The sequence below is a fragment of the Schistocerca nitens genome, chromosome 2, assembly GCF_023898315.1.
Source record: "Schistocerca nitens isolate TAMUIC-IGC-003100 chromosome 2, iqSchNite1.1, whole genome shotgun sequence".
In the NCBI taxonomy this organism is placed as follows: Eukaryota; Metazoa; Arthropoda; class Insecta; order Orthoptera; family Acrididae; genus Schistocerca; species Schistocerca nitens.
Window position 1 is genome coordinate 1192008563 of NC_064615.1, and position 20926 is coordinate 1192029488.

The following is a 20926-nucleotide window of genomic DNA, read 5'->3' on the forward strand; positions in this document are numbered from 1 at the left end:
CTCATTGTCATTGATGCTTATTCCCGATTCCCGTATGTGGTTCGCTGCTCCTCAACCACTTCAGAAGTTGCAATCCAGGCACTAGCAAAAATCTTTTCTGTGGAAGGTCTGCCAATCACCCTGGTCTCAGACAATGGACCGCAGTTTATTTCGCAGACCTTCCAGGATTTTTGTAGGCGCTTCGGTATTCGGCACGTTTGCTCTCCCCCCTTCCATCCACAATCGAATGGGGAAGCCGAGAGCATGGTGCGCACATTTAAGACGCAGATGAAAAAGTATGTGCACGAATTTCCAGCAGAGGAAGCCTTGACGTTTTTCTTGACGGCATACCGGACCACGCCAATGGGCGACCGCAGCCCCGCAGAGCTCCTCCATGGGCGTCAACCTAGGACTCTGCTGCACCTCCTCCGGCCTGGTCCTCGCCAGTCTTCACAAACCGAAGTACCTGGTTTTCCACTGGGTAGGTCGGTCTGGGCCCGTGGGTTTGGTCGCAATCCACGTTGGATACCGGCGGTGGTCCTGCGCCGAAATGGCCGCCGGCTCTATACCTTGCAGGCGGGGGATCGGGTGGTACGTCGTCACCAAAATCAGCTACGTCCACGTTCGGGCACCCACCCTCCGACCTCTCGGACACCGGCTTCCCCATTGCCGGCACCTGTATTGGTTTCACAGGGGACGTTACCTCCTCTCCCCGCTGTGACTCTGCCGCACTGCGATGGTTCTCAGCCTTGGCAGCCTCCAGTAGCTCCAGCACCGGCATCGCCATCATTCGAGATGCCCCAGCGAGAGCCGGCCCCCCTAGCAGGTTCGGTTTCTCAGGGGGCTAGTTCACCTGTGGTTGGCCCTTCCCCTTCATCCCCACCACTGGGTCTTGCCCCTCCCGAGGTGGAACGGGATCCGGAGTTCGACAGCTTGTCACCCGTTCTGTCCCGAGCTCCGGTTGTGGGACGACGGGGGCCTCTTCGTGTGGGTCACTTCCAGCCGTATTCGAAGGTTCCAGCTCGAGGGTTGGCAGATCCCCTCGACTCCGGCCATCCAATGGATGTGGAGGTCATCGCTCCTGCCCGACGCTCCACCTTCCGACGCAGTGGATCACAGTGGCTTCACCCCCCGAAGGAGGAGGAGTGTAGTAGCCACCAGAAAGATTGCGGGAGGCGCACATTGGCACGGCGCGTCACGGGCGGTAGTTGCTGCAAGTAGAGTCCCGTCCACCAGAGGGCACGCGAGAATTCGGACGCGACCTCTGCCGGCGTAACAACAAGAACAACAACAACAACTCCAGCAGCACGGGCCGTGCCCAGTCAGTCAACATCGGGCATGCCTAGGACACAGTCCCGGTCTACGCTAAGTGAAGTGCGACGTAAACGTGAACAGTGTTACTACAAAAAGTATTCAGACACTCTTATGTAATGTGGAATTGACCACTAGATGTCGTGAGAGGCAAACCCTCCAGTATAAAAGGATGGGGAGTATTAAGTTGTCTTTAGAACAGCAAAAGCAGAATGGGCCAGTCAGGAGAACTCACTGGCTTTGCATGTCTACTAGTCACTGGATGTCACCTGAGTAACAAATCCAAAAATCTAAACTGGAAGTATTTCAACCCTTCTAAAGCTGCTCTAGTGGACTGGCAGCAATGTAATTGTGTGGTGGAAACATGAAGTAAAAACCACAGCTGAAGCAAGACCAAGCTGACCTCATGTACTGACAGATGGACCGTCAAGCATTGCGGAGGGAGCTTGTAGACAGTCAGGTGAAATCTGTGGAAGGAATTGTGCACGAGTTCCAGAGTGCTTCCATTACTCTAGCAAGTACAAAGAGTGTGCGTAGGGAGTTGAAAGGTGCTGCAGCTCCTAATAAGCTACACGTTTCTGTAGTCATTGCTGAGTGACACTTGAGGTATTGTAAAGCATGAAGCCAGTTGACACTGCATTACTGGAAATGAGTGATTAAGAGTTTCAACTCACCCTCTAGCCAGTGGCACTTATAACATTGATTTCACTGTGTGTGTGTGTGTGTGTGTGTGTGTGTGTGTGTGTGTGTGTGTGGTGTAACATTGAGTTATAGAGAAAATAGCTAAAATTAAACAAGGCTCCAGGGCTCAATGTAATCCTTGTCAGATTCTGTACACAATTTGCAGATGAGTTAACTTCCATTTTAACCACATACCATAGATTGTTTGCACCAAAATCTGTGCTCAGTGATTTGAAGGATAACATAAGAGAGCCACATAAGTGACATCCAATATAAGTGACAGCTATCTGCTGTAGCATCATAGAACATATTCTGAGCTCAAATGTAATGATATATATTGAACCGAATGAGCTCCTCCATGCCAACTTGTGTTAATTCCAAAAGCAGAATCCAACTCTCACTTTTTTTCACATTATATTAGGAAAGTCACAAAATCAGGCAATCAGGTAGGTGTAGTATCTCTTGACTTCTGAAAAGTGTTTGACTTGGTACCTTATCAAGACTTACTATCAAAAGTACGGCTGTGCAAGGTATCAAGTAAATTTTGTGACTGAGTTGCCAGGATGCAGCAAGTTATCTAGGATAAAGGGAAGCAAAAGTAACTTCAAATGTGTCCCAAGGTGCCTTGCTGTTCACTTCTGTCTCTAAGCTGGTCGTAGGTTGTGTTCCAAAAATGAACAGCATAGAGACAGAAGTGATGACAGCAGGACCTGACAATCATTTTGCAGGATAATGCTCAATCAAGTACAGTGCAAGCTGTTACTGATTTGAAACATCCTGGCAGATTAAAACTGTGTGCCGGACCGAGACTGGAACTCGGGACCTTTGCCTTTCGTGGGCAAGTGCTCGACCAACTGAGCTACCCAAGCACGACTCACGCCCCGTCCTCACAGTTTTACTTCTGCCAGTACCTTGTCTCCTACCTTCCAAATTTTACAGAAGCTCTCACTTCGCAGGAGAACTTCTGTAAAGTTTGGAACGTAGGAGACGAGGTACTGGCAGAAGTAAAACTGTGAGGACGAGGCGTGAGTCGTGCTTGGGTAGCTCAGTTGGCAGAGCACTTGCCTGCAAAAGGCAAAGGTCCCGAGTTCGAGTCTCGGTCCGGGACACAGTTTTAATCTGCCAGGAAGTTTCATATCAGTGCACACTCCACTGCAGAGTGAAATATCATTCTGTTACTGATTTGTTTGACTGATGGGGCTGCTAAGTGCTATACTACCTACTGCACTTCCATGACTTAAGCCGTTGTTAGTTCAACTCGATTTCTAAACTTCACGGCATTCTCTTCAGAACTGCTACAAAATTGTCGGGCAATATATAGCACTGCTTGAACTGTCAACACAACTGACACTGCTAAGAGTATCCTACTACTTCCACATTGCTGGCAATGGGTTATACACAATGCTGGTGACTACTTTGAAGGTCAGCAAAACTTTGAAACATGTATCTATTTTGTATGAGCTGTAAATAAATAGTTGCCACTATTAAAGTTCCAAACCTCGTAATTTCAGTCAGTGAAGGCCTTAGTGTGACCCTAGGCATATTTGGAGAACGCTGCTCATCACTACAGATGTGATGACCATAGGTGTGTAGGCTAGGGAGTTCTTAATGTTGAATGGGTGGCAGTTGTCAAAGTGAAGATATTGTTGGTGGTCGGTAGGTTTGATGTGGTTGAAGGTACTGACGTAGCTGTCTTTGAGGTGGGCAACATTGAGGAAGGTGGGTTCTTGTGTTGAAGTGGAGCAGGTGAAATGAATGGGAAGGAGGTGTTGGGGTCCTGGATGAATGTGGCTATGGAATTGTCACCCTTGGTCCAGACCATGTGGATGGCATCAGTGAATTTGAACCAGATCAGGGTTTGGGATTCTGGGTGGTTAGGAAGGATGTGAATAATACCGAGCGGTTAGCTTTAATAAGCTGCAAAATACTGACACACATTATTATTTCATCACCATTTGGCTATGCAACCAAGATATTATTAATTATTGTTCAAATATTTCTGTTAACAACCTGTCAGCTGTTCTCAAGGTGCGCTACTAGCAAGATTTTTAAATTACTTTACATAATACTGTGGAGTAAACAAGTATGTGTTAGATGTCAGAGGTAACATTGTTGATAAGAAGAGCTTCAGTCATAGGTAAAACTATATGCTCTGAATGTTTAGCAAATGTTGCATTATAAATGACCACATTGTTTTAAGTAATTGTACTCAAACTTAAAATTTATATCTCCTAAAACCGAAAGTAAAAGGCGAAACAATACTGCCACACCAGTGGACAAGCCAAAGGAAACTGTGTTAAATCCTAAAATATTTTATTTTGTGTAAAATTCTGTTAAAGGCTGTTGAAATTATCAGTGAGGGCTATCTTAGTAACAGGCTCGCTAAGATCCAGTATGATAAAAACACATGAATTTGCAAGCCACCTTGTAATAATTATATGGGTCAGGAAGTGGAACAGATTCCAACACCACCTTCTGATTTTCTGTGTTCTCTGATTGCTTCCTTTAGTGGTCCAAATAAATGAAAATCACAGCATGATAAGTCCGCACTGTAGGGGGAATGTTCTGTGTGGTCTAGAACAGTTCCTGAAATTTTTGTTGAGTTCAGGCAGCTGTGTGGGGTCGAACATTGTCACGAAGCGTGATCACATCATAGATTGCAAATGTGTGCCTTTTCTGACCGTAATCATATTTTGTTTTGTCCAAAAATTGCCAATAGTATGCAGTGTCCAGCACGGTGAAAATCAATCAAAAAAAGACTGTTGAAGCAACGTTCCCTGTGAAGAGATGGTTTTTGCTGGCAGGTACAGATTCATCCTTTTTGCACCATTCTGTGCTGCTTTTTTTTTCATTTTTGGGGTGTAATGGTGTAACAACGTCTCATCTCAGGACACATTCTGGTGCTAAAATTCTCCACTTTAGTTTGGCAGCCTGTCAGTAACTGTTTGCACACCTCTAAACAATGACATTTTTACTCGGTTGTGAGAAGGGAGGCATCCATGTCTCAGACACTTTCCGAAAACTGAGCTTGTCAGTAATGGTCTCCTGAGCACTACTGTAGCTTATGCCAACCTAAATAGCAGTTTCAGCAACTGGGATTCAGTGATAGTCCTCAATAACCTGGCTAACAATGTGAATGTACTTCTCAGTCTTGTTGGTCCTCAGGCAATGTTGATGAGCTGAATTCTCAACTGTTTGTCGTCATCCTGAAAACTGTTTGTGACATGGGTACACTTGAGTCTTTCTCAGGGTGTTTTTCTTAAACTATGCCTCAAATCTTTTTAAAATTTCAGCTGGCTTTATGCTATCTGTTGTGAAAAACTTGTTTATAATACATTGCATAATAGTTGATGGTACCTCTTGCGCTGAAATTGTGATTCTAACTAAAGAAACAGTACAACAAGACTCTAGCTGTGGAGAACAATCACTGGAAATGAAAGCAATAATGAGCAGAGATTTTTCCACTTTCTATGTACAAAAAGGCACGTAAAACGAAAGTTCTGGTTTATATTTGATTCATCCTCATAAATTCAGACCCAGTGGCAATGATCATCCACAAAAGGGACCGTGATAAAAAGCTAGTTGACGGCCACATCAGCCACTTCAAAACAAACAAGATCCCACCCAGGGGTGCAGTATTTACAGATTAAATTAAATCATACCAATGCACAAGCTACTGTTGGCACTCCCATTGGAATGTCAAATAAAAGTATAAATTTAACATTTTGTTCCACAATAGTTGGCACGTGATTTCTAAACATCAAACACAGAACTAATGTTTATCGGTATGAAAATGATGAGGGAGCTGATCTCGTTTTAGCGCTATCAAGACTTACCTGTGCAAGTAGTATGTTCACTCGCTTTGGGACAACTAAACCTCTTTAATATGTAACTCAGCAGACTGAAGCTAATCATTAACTCCCATTATACGACGACGATGACGACGACGACGACGCAACTGGTACACGTCAGTGAACTACTTTTGTGGCAGAGTCAAAACCTGCCACAAGAAAATGTTACAGACCAGCTATGGAAGTGCCATAAAAGAACCAAAAGAACTTATATGTGATTACCAGTCACATAGCCAGCTCCAAACTGAGAAACCCGCCGCCGTCTCAAGTTGGCAATTGTCACTGTGCACGGCCTGTGTTGACATACTCCTACTGCTAGGAGACTCCACAGTCAGTGTACTTGTAAAGCCCAACTCTAGTACTGCACACGTGCACCGTCTCGAAACTAGCGCGTGCAAAAGTTGCGCCCTCTCGTGATGTGCCGAGGAAACTCCAGACACCAGAAGTCTCTTCACTGACACTAATTACAATATAGGGTGTTTCCATAACAGCATGCAAAAATTAAACAGGATGTAGAGAATGAGATAGGGAACTGAGGTTGGAGATGCCAGCTTAAGGAGATATGGAAGTAAACTTGTCTACTGCTTTGTCTAACATTACTGTTTTCCAGCTTATTTATAACTAACATATGGAAAAGTTTACACGTACTGTGCTGTTTATTTACACGTATGTTCTCTGTTTTCTGCAGGGAAAAAGGAGTACGAGCCTCATTACCGGGAAGTCGTGATGCAGGTTTTATTTACTTTCCTTGTTATAAGGTAACTCTGTCGTATTGTATTTAAATTGTCCCACGAGAGAATACGCTACGCATTGACGACAGAACCGTTCGTTACTCAGTGCTATTCAGAGATGTACAGTACAATATGATGGAGCAGTACTGGTACAGTGTTTCCTGGTCGCTGGATTGGAAGGGGAGGTCACCTCACCTGAATGCTCTTGATTATTTGCTTTGGGCATATGTACAGTCACTCATGTATTAGACCCAGTGGATACGAAGATGGAATTACAATTCCAGGATTGTAGCTGCCTATAGTGTGATTCGAAACACGTGAGGGATATTTGTCAGGGTGCATCAGAATCTCGTTCGCTGATGTCGTGCTTGCATTGAGGTTGGTGGCCGTCAGTTTCAGCACATTTTATAAGATGCAGTACAGATAGTGTGTTTGTTGTGTCGATGACGGTATTTGCGAAGTAATGTAAATAAAAAAAGTACACAGTAATGTCATTTTACTCCTATTATCTCCTTAAGCTCGCTTCTCCACCCCCAGGTTCCCTATCTCAAATTGTTCAGTGGAGCATCCTCTATGTCCTGTTAAAATTTTGCATACTCTTATGGAAACACTCTGTATATTGATACGAGTGTGTCGGGTACATTGATGTCACTTTTGTGGGCCGGCTGCACGGCACAAAAACTCCGGAGAAGTTGAATCGATCACACGATAAGTGTGCCTCCTTACATCTGGTTTTATGTCGAGTCAGAGAGATGAGCAGAGCTGCCAATTTTAGGTGTTTTCAGTGAAACAATATCAGACGGATGGCTCAGTCTCTGCGTATATCACAAGTCTGTGCACACTGATTTATACCTCACTGCATAGGGTTTCCATCACCCAGCCAAGAAATGAGCTATTTAAAATACATTACTATATAGAGATACAAGTGTCTGTACAAGAATCACTTGGATAATGAGATTAATTATCTGAATTACTTATTGTGAAAGAAGGGCTGCAGAGTTTGAGTTAGCATCCTCCGAGAAACTAAAATGCAAAAATATTGAACAATATTGCAATGATGTATCCATTGTAATTCTTTCTTTCTGTAGTGCAACATCTAGCAAAATCATTAGGTTCCTGGGAAAAATAGGCATAAGAACATTTTCCACCACACAAGAAGATAAAGGTGAAACTGCACTCGCTTAGGGATGGTGACCGTCTCGGGGTCCGTGGCATATAAGATTCCCTGTGATTGCAGAAGCAACTGCATTGCTCAGGGTATCTGTACAGATATTGACCACTGTGCAAAACAGCAGAGGCACATTAAATACGAGAACTTGAGAAATCTGCAGTTTTCAACACATCCACACAAATAAAGGCAGAATAATGTTTGATGAAAGTAATGTCATGTGCAACACTTCAATGTACAGGGGCTCAGGTATTAAAGAAGCAGCAGCTGTAATCTCAATATTGCACGGGAAGGGCTCTGGAGGCCAAGAAGATGCAGAGAAATGTGCTGAATTGCTTACGTCACCAGAGCAGAGATGGACCACAATCGCTGGTAGCATTACGTAATGACGACGTATGCTGACCGATCACAAACCCTCTGTGGACTGTTAGTGGTCACCTCCATAGACATTTGTTCCTGAAGAAAATGGTGGAGCATTTCAGTGAAAGATCAAGATTTTAGCCACATATGATGTGACAAACTGAGAATGTATTATACTGTAGTAATTCAAAAGGAAGGATACAACTGAAAATCTTAAATGGTGGAAATTCTGTGTGAAACTACCTCACATACAGTGACCTCTTGTATCAGTACTGAAACAAAACAACAAAAATTTGTCACGTTGGAGTGCTTCACCATACCAACCTTACAATGAAAGCCCATCAGCTTTGTTTGCCTAAAATTCGTTGCTACCATTTTAAGGAATTTTCGTAGCATAGCTTACTGAACATGGAAAGACTTATATGTCTACTGTGAGATTCAAGGAAAACTCAAATACACTCATGTTCAGAAGAAAACAGAATACCTTCAATGACTTGAGATAAGATGTTCATATTCACAGGACATGTTCTGGAAAAATGATGAGCATTTGAACCACATCGGCCCATAGATTCAAGGCCAACATCAGTATCATGGTGCAACACAACCTGCCAGCAAAATGTACCTGTGAGTCCCGTAGTTGCTATAAACTGAAGGTAATGGATCATTGTGACTAGAGCAGATGTGCAGGATGCTGTGTAGACATATGCACAAGCTGTACTGTTAAATCAATGAGAGTGAAAGAAGGCACATTATTGGCATGAAAGAATATGATGCATCCATCTGGGAAATTGCTGCTAGTGTGGGCTGAAGTATTTTGGCAGTGCAACGAGTGTGTGCAGAATGGTTCATATAAGACCATAAAACACAATGAGATGGGTCAGGCTGCACCTCCCAAGAAGATCTACATGTCATCCAAAGGGCATTGTGTGACAGTTTTGCATCCTCCTCAGCTCTGGCGTAACAATGGAACAGAGTAACACATCGTACACTATCGGGGCTGACATTCCGTCGCCGCTTATTATGGCACACGTTTTGTGCGAGTCATCTACTTCCCTGCCTATCTTTGATGAGTGTGCAAAAACATGCTAGATGGCGATGTTGTATGGAATGAGATCACTGGAGACAGGAATGACATCAGATAGTGTTTTTGGACAAATCCAGGTTCTGTTTTGGTAGAAAATTATGGCCGCTTTTTGAGTCACCACAGACCAGGTGAGTGGCATCACAGCGATTGCATTTGCACAAGACGTACTTTGCCAACTCCAAGCCTTGTGGTGTGAGGTGCTATTGGGTACAACGACAAATTACATTTGGTGCATGTCCAGGGCACTGTGACCATTGTGCCGTACATCAATGACATCTTTCAACCTGTAGCCATACCCTTTCTGCGCAAGACCTCAGATGATATTTTTTCAGCAAGGCAATGTACGATCGCATGTTGCCGCATGAACATATGCGATCTTGTTGTCACTGGATATCAGCATTTTGCTCTGGCCTGCCAGATCACTAGACTCGTTGCCAATTGAAAATGTGGAATATGGTGAAACGACAGGTGCAGTAATGTGACCCAATGCCAACCACCGTAGATGAACTTTGGAACCAAGTGAATGCAGCATGGATAGCTATACCACAGGATGCCATTCATGCTGAACCAAGATGACTGAAATCCTTATCATTTCTGCAGAGCATACTAATGTACATGTGTCCAGTGAATATGAACATCCTGTCTCTAGTCGTTCAAGGGTTCTGTTCTTTTCAGAACATGAGTGCAAGTCACAAAAAATAAATTATGTAGGTTGGTGGAACTCACTTTGTGCTTTTGTAGGATGATGCTTGTCATCATATTGCTTAGTGAATACGAGCTCTTCCATCACCTGAAATGAGTCATTTGTAATACTCAACTGCATAGCTTAGTTTAGACTCCAAGGGCTGGCATTTGTTCAACTACCTGAAAAAGAGACTTGGCTCCTGGCCTTTAAACACTGTTGACAATGTCAGGTGCCATCAGTGGTGACTCCTATCTCAGTTATCGGAATTTTAGAGAGATTGTATTCACAGACTGTCTAATTTACCTGAAAAATATTCAAATATGCAGTATAATTACATATAAAAAGAAGCCGGCATTTTCCTTTTTTGTATGTAACCAAATTGAGATTCCTCTTCATCTCATGATAGTGATGGTATGTTGGTCAAGTCAGGGACACAGACAATGGTCATGGCTTGTGGCAGGTAATTACTATCCTTTCTATCTGAATGAGGGTACCTCAGTGTGAGATTGAACTGCTTTTTAATTATTCAGTGTTATATGCAGTATAATTTCAGGTGATTTGTGTTCTAATAAGTCTGACATTGGGGATGGAAATATGGTAATGGCTAACACCATATTCTAAAATGAGAAAACACTGATAAGATGCTGTTAGCCTATAATACACTTTATTATTGTTCCAGTGGTAAGAAAAGATGCTGGTTTTGCAGAACTTGATGTAACTGTGACAAGTCCCTTGGGACAAGACCTCCCTCTTGAGGTCAAGAGCTGGCCAGAAGAAAAAGATACTGATCTGATTGAGTTCTGCCCTTCAGTGCCTGGAAGCTACAGATTTAATATTAAGTATGGCGGAGAAGAAGTTCCAGGTAATATTGCCAAACTTTTTGTTGTACTAGGCTGTTTTGACAAAGTTTGTTAAGAAATTGCCATTACTTTTGTGCTTCCAATTCCGTACTCATGGCAATAAATTTGGAAATTTCTAAGCCCAATAAGGCTCTTTCCACTGTCTGGCGGGCTACATTGCACATCGAAGGGGATCAGGTGACATAAAAGATACAACGTGCGTAAGCATATTTTTTGTATAGAGTTGAAAGCATTTGATGTGCTAAACAGACAATAAAAAATCTACTCACCTAGCGGTGGTAGAACTCACACAAAAAAGGTTATAATTAGGCAAGCTTTCACCCAGAACTGTGGGTCAGGGGAGACATATCACACGCAATGAGAAGGAAGGAGTCTTACTGCACAGGATTAGAAGGAAAGACTCCTTCCTTCTCATTCCGTGTGATATGTCTCCCCTGACCCACAGTTCTGGGTGACTTTCCTGAAATCCACCCCTTTTCCTAGACCTCTCCAGTCCTTTTCCTTCTTCCTTCCTCTTCAACCTTCTGCCTGAAGAAAGAGCCACTGTCTCCAAAAGCTTGCCCAATTATAACCTTCTTTTATAAGTGTGTTCTGCTACCACTTGGAGAGTAGATTTTTTTATCCATCCAGTTAAATTGTTTTGTCAAAAATTGATTGCTTTTGTTGTTATAAACAAACAATAAATCTTTAACTCAGGAGATTTTTTATAAAGTTAATTGTCTTTTTGTTTTAGGTTCCCCTATAACTTTCACCGTTGAAGATTCAGGCACGGCTAAGGCTTTGGGCGAGGGACTGCAAAGTGGACAAGTGGACTGTCCTGCAAAGTTCAAAATAATGGCTGTTGGGTTGACAGGAAAACCGACTGTTAAAGTGGATGGACCAGACAGCATTGCGGAACCGTCGATTGAGAGAGAATCGAACGGTGTGTACGCTGTAACGTTCACTCCAGTGGAAGTTGGTGTTTTTGATGTTCAGGTTCTGTGGGATGGTGTGCCAGTTCCAGGTATGAAGTGTACAACTACTCTCATGCAGTTATACTTTTACTTGCATTATTTTTTAAATGGCTGTTCTTTTATGCTTCATTTCTTATTGCTTATTTAAGGGAAGCTAGTACATGTATTATGATTCTTGTGGAAACTGCATAAATTGGCTATTTATCTTAGTTTGACCCTATTGAATTATTTAAAAAGTTGAAAAAAAAAAAAGAAAAAAACCACAGTGATCAATAGCAAGCAGATATTCCACCGTTTAGTGAAGTCTCAACTGAATTACAGAAAATTCTACTCAATCTCATTGTCATTGTCATTTGTTGTGCTATCGTGACTTAAATCCTCAGAAGCTAACTGTGGTACATTAGCACCCAAAGGCGGCAGTGACTGTGTGTGTGTGTGTGTGTGTGTGTGTGTGTGTGTTTTGTCTACATCTGAGGAAAGACTTAGTATGATAGCTGATAATATCCAACAATCTTCTTTCAATGTGCCTTTCTGACACTTAACATTTCCCTTATTTGGTGTGTAGAACTATATGCAATTAATATTGTTATTCAAAAGGTAATTGTTGTTGTTTCTACAGGCTCTCCATTCCATCCAAAAATAGTGGATCCAAGGAAAGTTAGAGTCATTGGTGGATGGGAATCTTTTATGGATTCAGAAGGACGTCTTGAATTGGCAGTTCACACTACAAAGAAGATAAGTATGGATATTGGAGATGCAGGACCTGGTGAGCCATTTTTAAGCTATTTACAATAGGAACATCCAAAGCTTTGAAAGAGTTGTATTAATTCTTGATGTTCTACAAACATACCTTCACATCACATCCGGTTACTCTCATTAACATGGGTTACTCTCATTAACATTGTATACTTTACTGTACCATCTTGAATCACAGCTACTTTGTCTGATTTAAATTGGTACAGCTATGCTTCATTGCCAGCTACAGTGATTCTGACTTACCAGAATCAAACCTATCAAGCATTGGTTGCCAAAACTCCTAACACCAAGCCTTATGTTCATGGGTTAGAGGTTATCCACTGACTACAAGACTTTCTGATGAGCAGACTATACTAGAATATGTGAGTTATAACCAATGATCGTATCATAAGAGAACACTGACCATGCAGGAAGTTGTGCTTCAAAACACTGGTCTATGTCATTCTTGAGGTCATGGTTTTTAAAGCAGATTGTTAATATTCTGTGCATGCTGAAGTCAGAAGTGTAACTCATTTTGTCGAATCATGTCAGGTTCTGTTGCTATTTCAATTTTTAGAATATAACATTTAGGATTTTTTAAAATATAATATACATGCTGATTATGGTTTGAAAAGTCTTACATTTGGATGAAATCGAAATTTATAAGTTCGTACATTAACAACATTGTAGGAAGAAAGGCTCTTTTCAAGGGCTCTTGCATGTGTTTTGCATCTGAATGTCTCTTGAGGCACCAACGATAGTCTGCAAGCATGTTCACATCTGAGTGAGCGTGGTACCTCTCCTCCATCACTCTAATATTCCTATGAAAAAGTTCACCTCGCACCTTGCTATAGTCTCCACAGTTGTCATGGAAGCAATCTAAATGTGAGCTGAGAAAGTGCATCTTTATTGATGTACGAGCATTTTGTGCTCCTATAGTTGCTGAGAAATTTTTTTATTATTGATTTCCGTGCTAACCAGACATTCATCTCTGTCCTCCATACTTTCATGGAGTTGTGAATCTTTCATAAGCTGCTCGATCTGCGGACTATCAAAAACACTTGATTAAGTTTGGCCTCACTGACACTTGGAAATTTGTTTTAAGAAAGTAAAAACCTTGCTATCTTTGTTCACTGCCTTTATAAAGGATCTCATCAAACTAACTTTAATATGCAGTAGTGGAAGTAGAATTTTCTGAGGATCAGTGAGAGCTCATGACTTAGTGTTATGCACACTGGGTGTCAGGGCAGGTCTTGCTTCCCATATGCATTGTACATAGTGTTTCTTGTCTACCTGACTGTCCCATAGGCATAGGAAGCATGGATGTTGGGTGCAGCCACCTTTTAGACCCAACAGTATGGCCACAACTTGTAACATATAGTGTTAATGTCCACCTGTGTATGGTATGACATAGTTCAAAAATTTAACACATGAGACATACAGTGTATTAAGTCTCCACATATCTTCAAGTTGTGAGGTTCATATTTCAGAGCAGTTACCAAATATTGCATTGTGTTGTAAGTTCCACTCATTTATACTGAATGACCCACTGGAACTGAAACAATCATGTTATGAATGTGGAATGGTACAGTGTTGATACTTCTCATTAATATATGTAAACTGTGATTCAGTTGAGATATATGTTACACCCAAAGCTTCAGTGAGAACAGCAGTGTCATGACAGTAAATCATAGAAGCTTTTTCATCCTTTCTGAAATATTGTTGAAACTCTTCTTCATGACTGCAGCACCAATAGAAGGTTGTTCCAGGACACTTACCTTTGAGGGACACATACACTAAGGGATCTGGGGCACCAGAATGGCTCCTACCTGTGCTAACCTTATCATGGGTCACTTGGAGGGAGCTTTCCTGGGAAGTCTTCATTCAGCCCCTGGTTTGACATCTTTGCCATATGGACTCAAGGTGATGATGACCTGTTAAAATTCTTTGCATCTCTAAATACATTCTCCCAATTAAATTTCACATTGTCCTAGTCCAAATACTGTGCCATTTTCCTTGACACTGGCCTCATCCTCGTAGGTCAGTTGCACTCTTCTGTTCACATTAAACCTACTATCAAACAACAGTACTTACATTTTGACAGTTGCCCTCGTTTCCATGTGAAACATTCCCTCCCGTACAGCCTCGGGATTCGAGGCAAATATATTTGTTCAGATGCAGACTCTTTGCAGCAGTACATCACATTCTGACTTCAGCCTTCACTGGACGTAATTACCCCACCGGCCTAGTTCAAAAGCATCCCGGGACATCACATCCGATCCTGGTACTGCTGATCTGTCCAAAAACAACTTTGTAGTACACCTCTTGTCTCTCAATATTGTCCTGAGCTTGAGTGCGTTAATCATCTACTTTGACTAGGTTGTGACTTCCTAAAATCTTGCCCTGAAATGAGGTCCATTCTGTCAAACATTTTGCCCACCACACATAGAATAGCTTTTCATTGCCCTCCCAATCTACATAGTATCCTTGTCAGACCATATGCTCCTTCTGCACACATCTGCCTACCTGTGCCATATACCAGCTGTTACATAAACACTGTTCAGCCTTTTATGCCAGCATGATTACCACGAAGTTATGAGTTATGATGAATGGGCATGTGTATATGTATGTGTATACTGGCAACCCACAATATCCTGTTGCAGAGCATGCTCTACAACATGTTAGTCATGACCTCGGTGCTCTTTTCACGACACGTGCCGTGTGGAGTCTTTCCCCAGACACCAATTTCTCAGGGCTGCACAGGTGGGAATTGGCATTACAACATGTCCTCGGTTCTCGCCACTTCCTGGCCTTAATTTATATTAATTTCATCTGTCTCAGCATTTCTTCACAGTAACTATTCTTTTCTCGACTCCTTTTTAGTTTTCTGTAGTTTTCATTGTCATTTTTTCACGCCCCCCCTCCCCCTTCCCCACTTTCCCACTCTATAACATATAGTGCACTTAGCTTTCTGCTCTTATTAACTTGTGCATGATGTTTTGGCAGTAATTTGTTGTCTTGCATATTAGCCTATCTTTCACCTTTAAGCACTCAGGCTTTCAAATCTCCTCCAGTTTAGTGCCCAACAATCCATTTTTCCTCTAATCCACCAGTTGTTTCCCCTCACCCATCTTCCTTCCTCTTCAGCTCTTATGGCAGTAGGAGGAGCCACTGGTACTGGAAACTTGGAAACTTTAATACCTACTTTGGCCTGGTGAGTAGATTTTTAGCTATCTAGTTACATATTAAAGACAGATACATATCACATAAAACAAGGGTACTGCTTGGTGGTGTCAAAGATGACCTCTCATTATGGAAATCTGGTGTTTATCAGATACCCCGTCAATGTGGCAAGACATGTATAGGTCAGGCAGTGTGTGCTGTTAAAGATCATTGATGAGAGAACAGATGGCACAACAGATTGCATCAGCATAACAAGTTGACAGTCATCGAACATGGCCTATCAGAATTACACGGAATGAATTACGACCGTAGTAAGATTCTGACTCAGATATCTGATATCTGTCATTATGGAGTCCATCGAGATTTGACTAAAGGAACTGCTGATCAACTGTGATAGTGGCTGCATCCTTAGCAAGTCCTGAGAACCAGTGACTTAGCTTGTTTAAGAAGAGGAAGGAGATATCCCACAACAAACTTTCTTTGGGGGCAGGTAGAGGAACACTGCAGGCACCATCAACACCAATGGTTGTGTGCGAACTGAGAATGGAGCGACACGCTGGCATGAGGAGACACTGTATGCTGACAGCAGACAGAGTAGGAAAATGGCAGTTAAGAGATAAAAGCACCATGCCAGATCCTAAGCAGTCATTTTATCAGGACACCTGACGATGGCAACTTGGTTGCTTCCAAAATATGGGCACTTTGGGCACTGACATCCAGCCATTTACCAGTGAACTATTTCATCGTGAATTGGTCAGGAGAAGCTGAAGAATCCCATGTTTGTAAGTATTTTGTATGCAGCATTTGGTAATGACTCCCCCTGCAGGTCTGAGGGTTAGAATAGGCCCGAGGTATTCCTGCCTGTTGTGAGAGGTGACTAAAAGGAGTCTCACATGTTTCGGCCTTTATGCAGGGTTTGACCTCCATTTTCCAAAATTTGGCCAAAGAGCGAGCCAATTGGGGAAGGGCACCTTGGATGGTGCACAGTGTCCATCATGCGCTGAGACCTCTCGCATCCTTTGTGGACGTGGATCTGCACTTCCGCTCATTCTCCAGCTTTTGGGCGAGGTCACCACGGTAGCCAGCCCGTTGTGGTGCGGCTGCCATGTACCCTGTTGGCTGTAGTCCCCTAACCACACAGGGATCGCTCTACTGATACCTGTGCTGTTAAATCCCCATGTATGCCAAGGAGTAGGTGCCTGTCACCCTGTAGCATCGGGACTCCTGGCAACGGTCATCCTGCCAGGTGGCCTGACAATGAGATTCGTGCTAATTTAGAGCGGTAAGGGGTGTACATTTTGCTCGGCGCACCCACCGGAGTCTGACGGATAATTGGGTTGCCACCGGTGCCTTCATCTTGCCCTTAGAGGGTGATGCATTACCCAAGAAGGTCAAGGTGATGGTCTACCGATGTGATGTAAAGCCATATATCCCTCCCCTGATGTGGTGCTTCGAATGCTGGAAGTTTGGCCGTATGTCTTCCCGCAGTACTTCCAGCACCGCATGTCGAGATTGTGGACGCCCGTCACATCTCGATACTCCGTGTGCCCCGCCTCCCATCTGTGTCAGCTGCAGAGAGCACCATTCGTCTTGCTTGCCAGACTGCAGGATTCCCCAGACAGAAAGGAAAATCGTGGAGTAAAAGACCCTCAACCGACTTACCTACACAGAGGCTAAGAGGAAATTTGAACGCCTGCATCCTGTGCTTACGACATCGTCTTACGCCGCTGCCACAACAGTTCTAGCCCCGTCAGCTCCGCCAACTCCAGTCACCTCTCAGAACCAGAAGACTACACCTGCCCCGTAATGGTGGGGGGCACTTCCTTTCCATTGCTCTCGCACCACCTACTTAGGGAGCAACACCGCACCAACTGTCGGGGATGTCTGTCCCCAGTTCTAAGCCAGAGAAGTGTAAAACTTCTTTGGCTCCTCTTGCTAGGAAGGAGTCCCTCGGGTCACTCCCATCCCAGGTTCCTACCAGTGACAAAGATGACACATGCCAGTGGCTGAGGTAACCACAGGTCGTAGGGCTTCACGGTTCTCCTCAGTGCCTGAGACTGAATCAGTGAAGCCCTCCCAGCCAGACAAACCTAAGGAGCAGTGAAAGAAGTCAAAAGAGAAAAAGACCCCCAAGAACAGAGACATTGCGCTGGCACCCACACCACCGCTACCTACGAGCTCTGTGTCTGAGGATGAAGTGGAGATTCAGGTGTCTGCTGAGGACCTAGATCTCGCCGGACCCTCAGACACAATGGATATGTACTGCACAGGAAATAAGTGGGTGGCAGCAGGAGACCCTGAGGTGTAAACTGGGTTATTGAAAGTTCCGTGTCCTCCCAGCCTCACGATCACATTATCCTCAAGTGGAATTGTGGCAGTTTTTTCCACCACCTGGCTGAGCTACGGCAATTGTTAAGCTTTACACGTGCTTTCTGCATTGCCTTCCAGGAAACCTGGTTCCCGGCAATGCGGACCCCTGCCCTTCGCAGCTATAGGGGATACTACAAGAACCTTAGCGACTATAATCGAGTGTCAGGTGGAATTTGCGTCTACGTCCTGAATTCGGTATGTAGTGAACCTGTGCCCCTTCGGTCTCCTCTTGAAGCTGTGGCTATCGGGATACGGACGGATCAACTCCCTGAATCTTTCCTACTTTTTGGAGGTTTTAATGCCCATAACCCGTGTGGGGTGGCACTGTGCTTACTGGCCGAGGTAGAGATGTCAAGAATTTACTGTCACAACTCGACCTCTGACTCTTTAGTGTGCTCCCAGCGAAAAACAGTCCCTTGGTGGTCGCCGGAAGTCGCTGAGGCAATTAAAGAGTGTGGACAAGCTCTATAGTGACATAAGCGGCACCCTTCCCTAGAGCACCTAATAACCTTTAAGCGGCTCCGTGCTCGTATTCTCCAGCTTATAAAACAACAGAAGGAGGAGTGTTGGGAGAGCTACATCTTGACCATTGGGTGCCGTACATCACCTTCCCAAGTCTGGACGAACATCAGACATCTTTTTGGCTACCAGACCCCAACAGGTGTCCCTGGCATTAACATCAGTGGTGTGTTACCTACCGACGCAAACGCGATTGCCGAGCACTTTGCTGAGCACTATGTTTGAGCCCCTGCGATGCAGAACTACCCCCCAGCCTTTTGCACCCTCAAACAGCGGATGGAAAGAAAAGTCCTCTCGTTCACTGCATGCCACAGTGAACCCTATAATTCCCCATTTACAGAGGGGGAGCTTCTCGGTGCCTTTGCACATTGACCCGACACAGCTCGTGGGCCGGATCGAATCCACAGGTCAGATGATTCAACATCTTTCATCTGACTACAAGCGACATCTCCTCGTCATCTTCAACCGGATCTGGTGCGATTGCATCTTTCCATCACAATGGCGGGAGAGCACCATCATTCCAGTGCTCAAACCTGGTAAAAATCTGGTTGATGTGGATAGCTATTGGCCCATCAGCCTCACCAACGTTGTTTGTAAACTGCTGGGGAACATATGGTGTGTCAGCAGCTGGGTTGGATCCTGGATTCACGTGGCCTACTGGCTTCATGTCAGGGCGGCTTCTGTCAGGGGTGCTCTACAACTGATAATCTTGTTTCCCTCGAGTATGCCATCCGAACAGCCTTTTCCAGACGCCAACACCTGGTTGCCATCTTTTTTGACTTACTTAAAGCATACGACACAACCTGGCGACATCATATCCGTGCCACATTTTATGAGTGGGGTCTCCGGGGCCTGCTCCTCGATTTATATCCAAAACTTCCTGCCGCTCTGTACTTTCCATTGTGCCTCCCATAGTTCCCCCCGTATTCAGGAGAATGGCATTCTGCAGGGCTCCATATTGAGTGTCTCTTTCTTTTTAGTGGTTATTTACAGTGTCGCAGCAGCTGTAGGGCTGTCTGTCTCACCTTCTCTGTACTGCTCCATCATTATTGGTATTGCTGAGCGGCACCTACAAGGAGCCATCCTCAAGGTGCAGTCATGAGCTATAGCCCACGGTTTCCAGTTTTCGGCCGCAAGGTCATGTGTTACGTACTTCTGTTGGTGTCGTATCATTCATCCAGAACCAGAACTTTACCTTAATGACAATCCACTCACTGTAGTGGAGTTATATCGATTCTTAGGACTGGTTTTCGATACCAGATTGACCTTTGTCAGGTTAAGCGGAAGTGCTGGCAGCAAATGCCCTCCAGTGCCGAAGCAACACCACCGGGGTTGCGGATCGCTCTACACTGCTGCAGCTCTACACAGCTTTTGTTCAAGCCCGCCTTCACTACGGGATTGTGGTTAATGGTTCGGCAGTGCTGTCAGTATTGCGTTTACTTGACCCAGTGCACCACTGTGGCATTTGCCTAGCGACTGTAGCTTTTAGTATGAGTACGGTGACCAGCATCCTGGTGGAGGCTGGAGTCCATCCATTGAAGTTTAGGTGTGCACAACTGCTCGCCAGTTACATTGCACACTTCATAGTTCTCCTATGCATCCGAATTAGCCTCCTTTTCCCACCCACTGTGGTTCATCTCCCGCATCGGCAGCCCAGGTCGGGGCTTACAATTGCAGTTCATGTCCGATTGCTTTTATCAAAACCGGAGTCCTTTCCTTTACCACCTATATTTGAGGTCCATTGCTATACATCTCCACGGTGTCCACATAGGTTGCAGCTTCGTCTGGAACTTTCACATGGCCCTAAGGACTCTGTTAACCTTGCTGTTCTCCGCTGTCACTTCCTCTCGATTCTCGAATGTACAGAGAAGTGGTTTACACTGATGGCTCGATCGATGGCTGATGGTCACGTCGGCTTCGTGTATGTCCATCGAGGACATATTGAACAGCATTCCTTGCCCGATGGCTGCAGTGATTTCACTGCAGAGCTGGAGGCTATATCTCGTGCTCTTGAGCACATCCGTTCATGCCCTGGGGAGTCGTTTCTTCTATGTAATGACTCCTCGAATAGCCTACAAGCTATCAACGACTGCTACCCTCGTCATCCTTCAGTAGCAACCATCCTGGAGTCCATCTGTGCCCTGGAATGGTCCAATCATTCAGTGGTGTTTGTCTGGACCCCCTGGTCATGTCTGAATCCCAGGCAATGAACGTGCCAACAGGCTACACGGAAGCCACTTATGGAGATTGGTTTCTCTGAAACTGACCTGCGTTCAGTATTACACTGCAAGGTTCTTTGGGAGATGGAATGGCATAACCTCAGTACGCACAACATACTGCGTGCCATTAAGGAAACTACGAATGGAAGACCTCCACGTGGGCCTCTCGCAGGGACTCTGTGGTTCTATGTTGGCTCGGCATTGGCCACACTCGCGTGAGACACAGCTACCTCCTGC

The 20926-nt window shown here is 44.3% G+C and overlaps 1 protein-coding gene across 1 annotated transcript in view; it reads left to right on the plus strand.

The window, feature by feature from the left end:
• Nucleotides 1–20926, plus strand: part of LOC126237535 (filamin-A) — a 914413-nt gene that overhangs the window by 833117 nt on the left and 60370 nt on the right. Inside the window, exons 41-43 of the mRNA XM_049947718.1 lie at nt 10530–10712; nt 11444–11713; nt 12283–12429. Of these exons, the coding sequence (XP_049803675.1) occupies nt 10530–10712; nt 11444–11713; nt 12283–12429 (600 nt within the window). The remainder of the gene's footprint in view (nt 1–10529; nt 10713–11443; nt 11714–12282; nt 12430–20926) is intronic.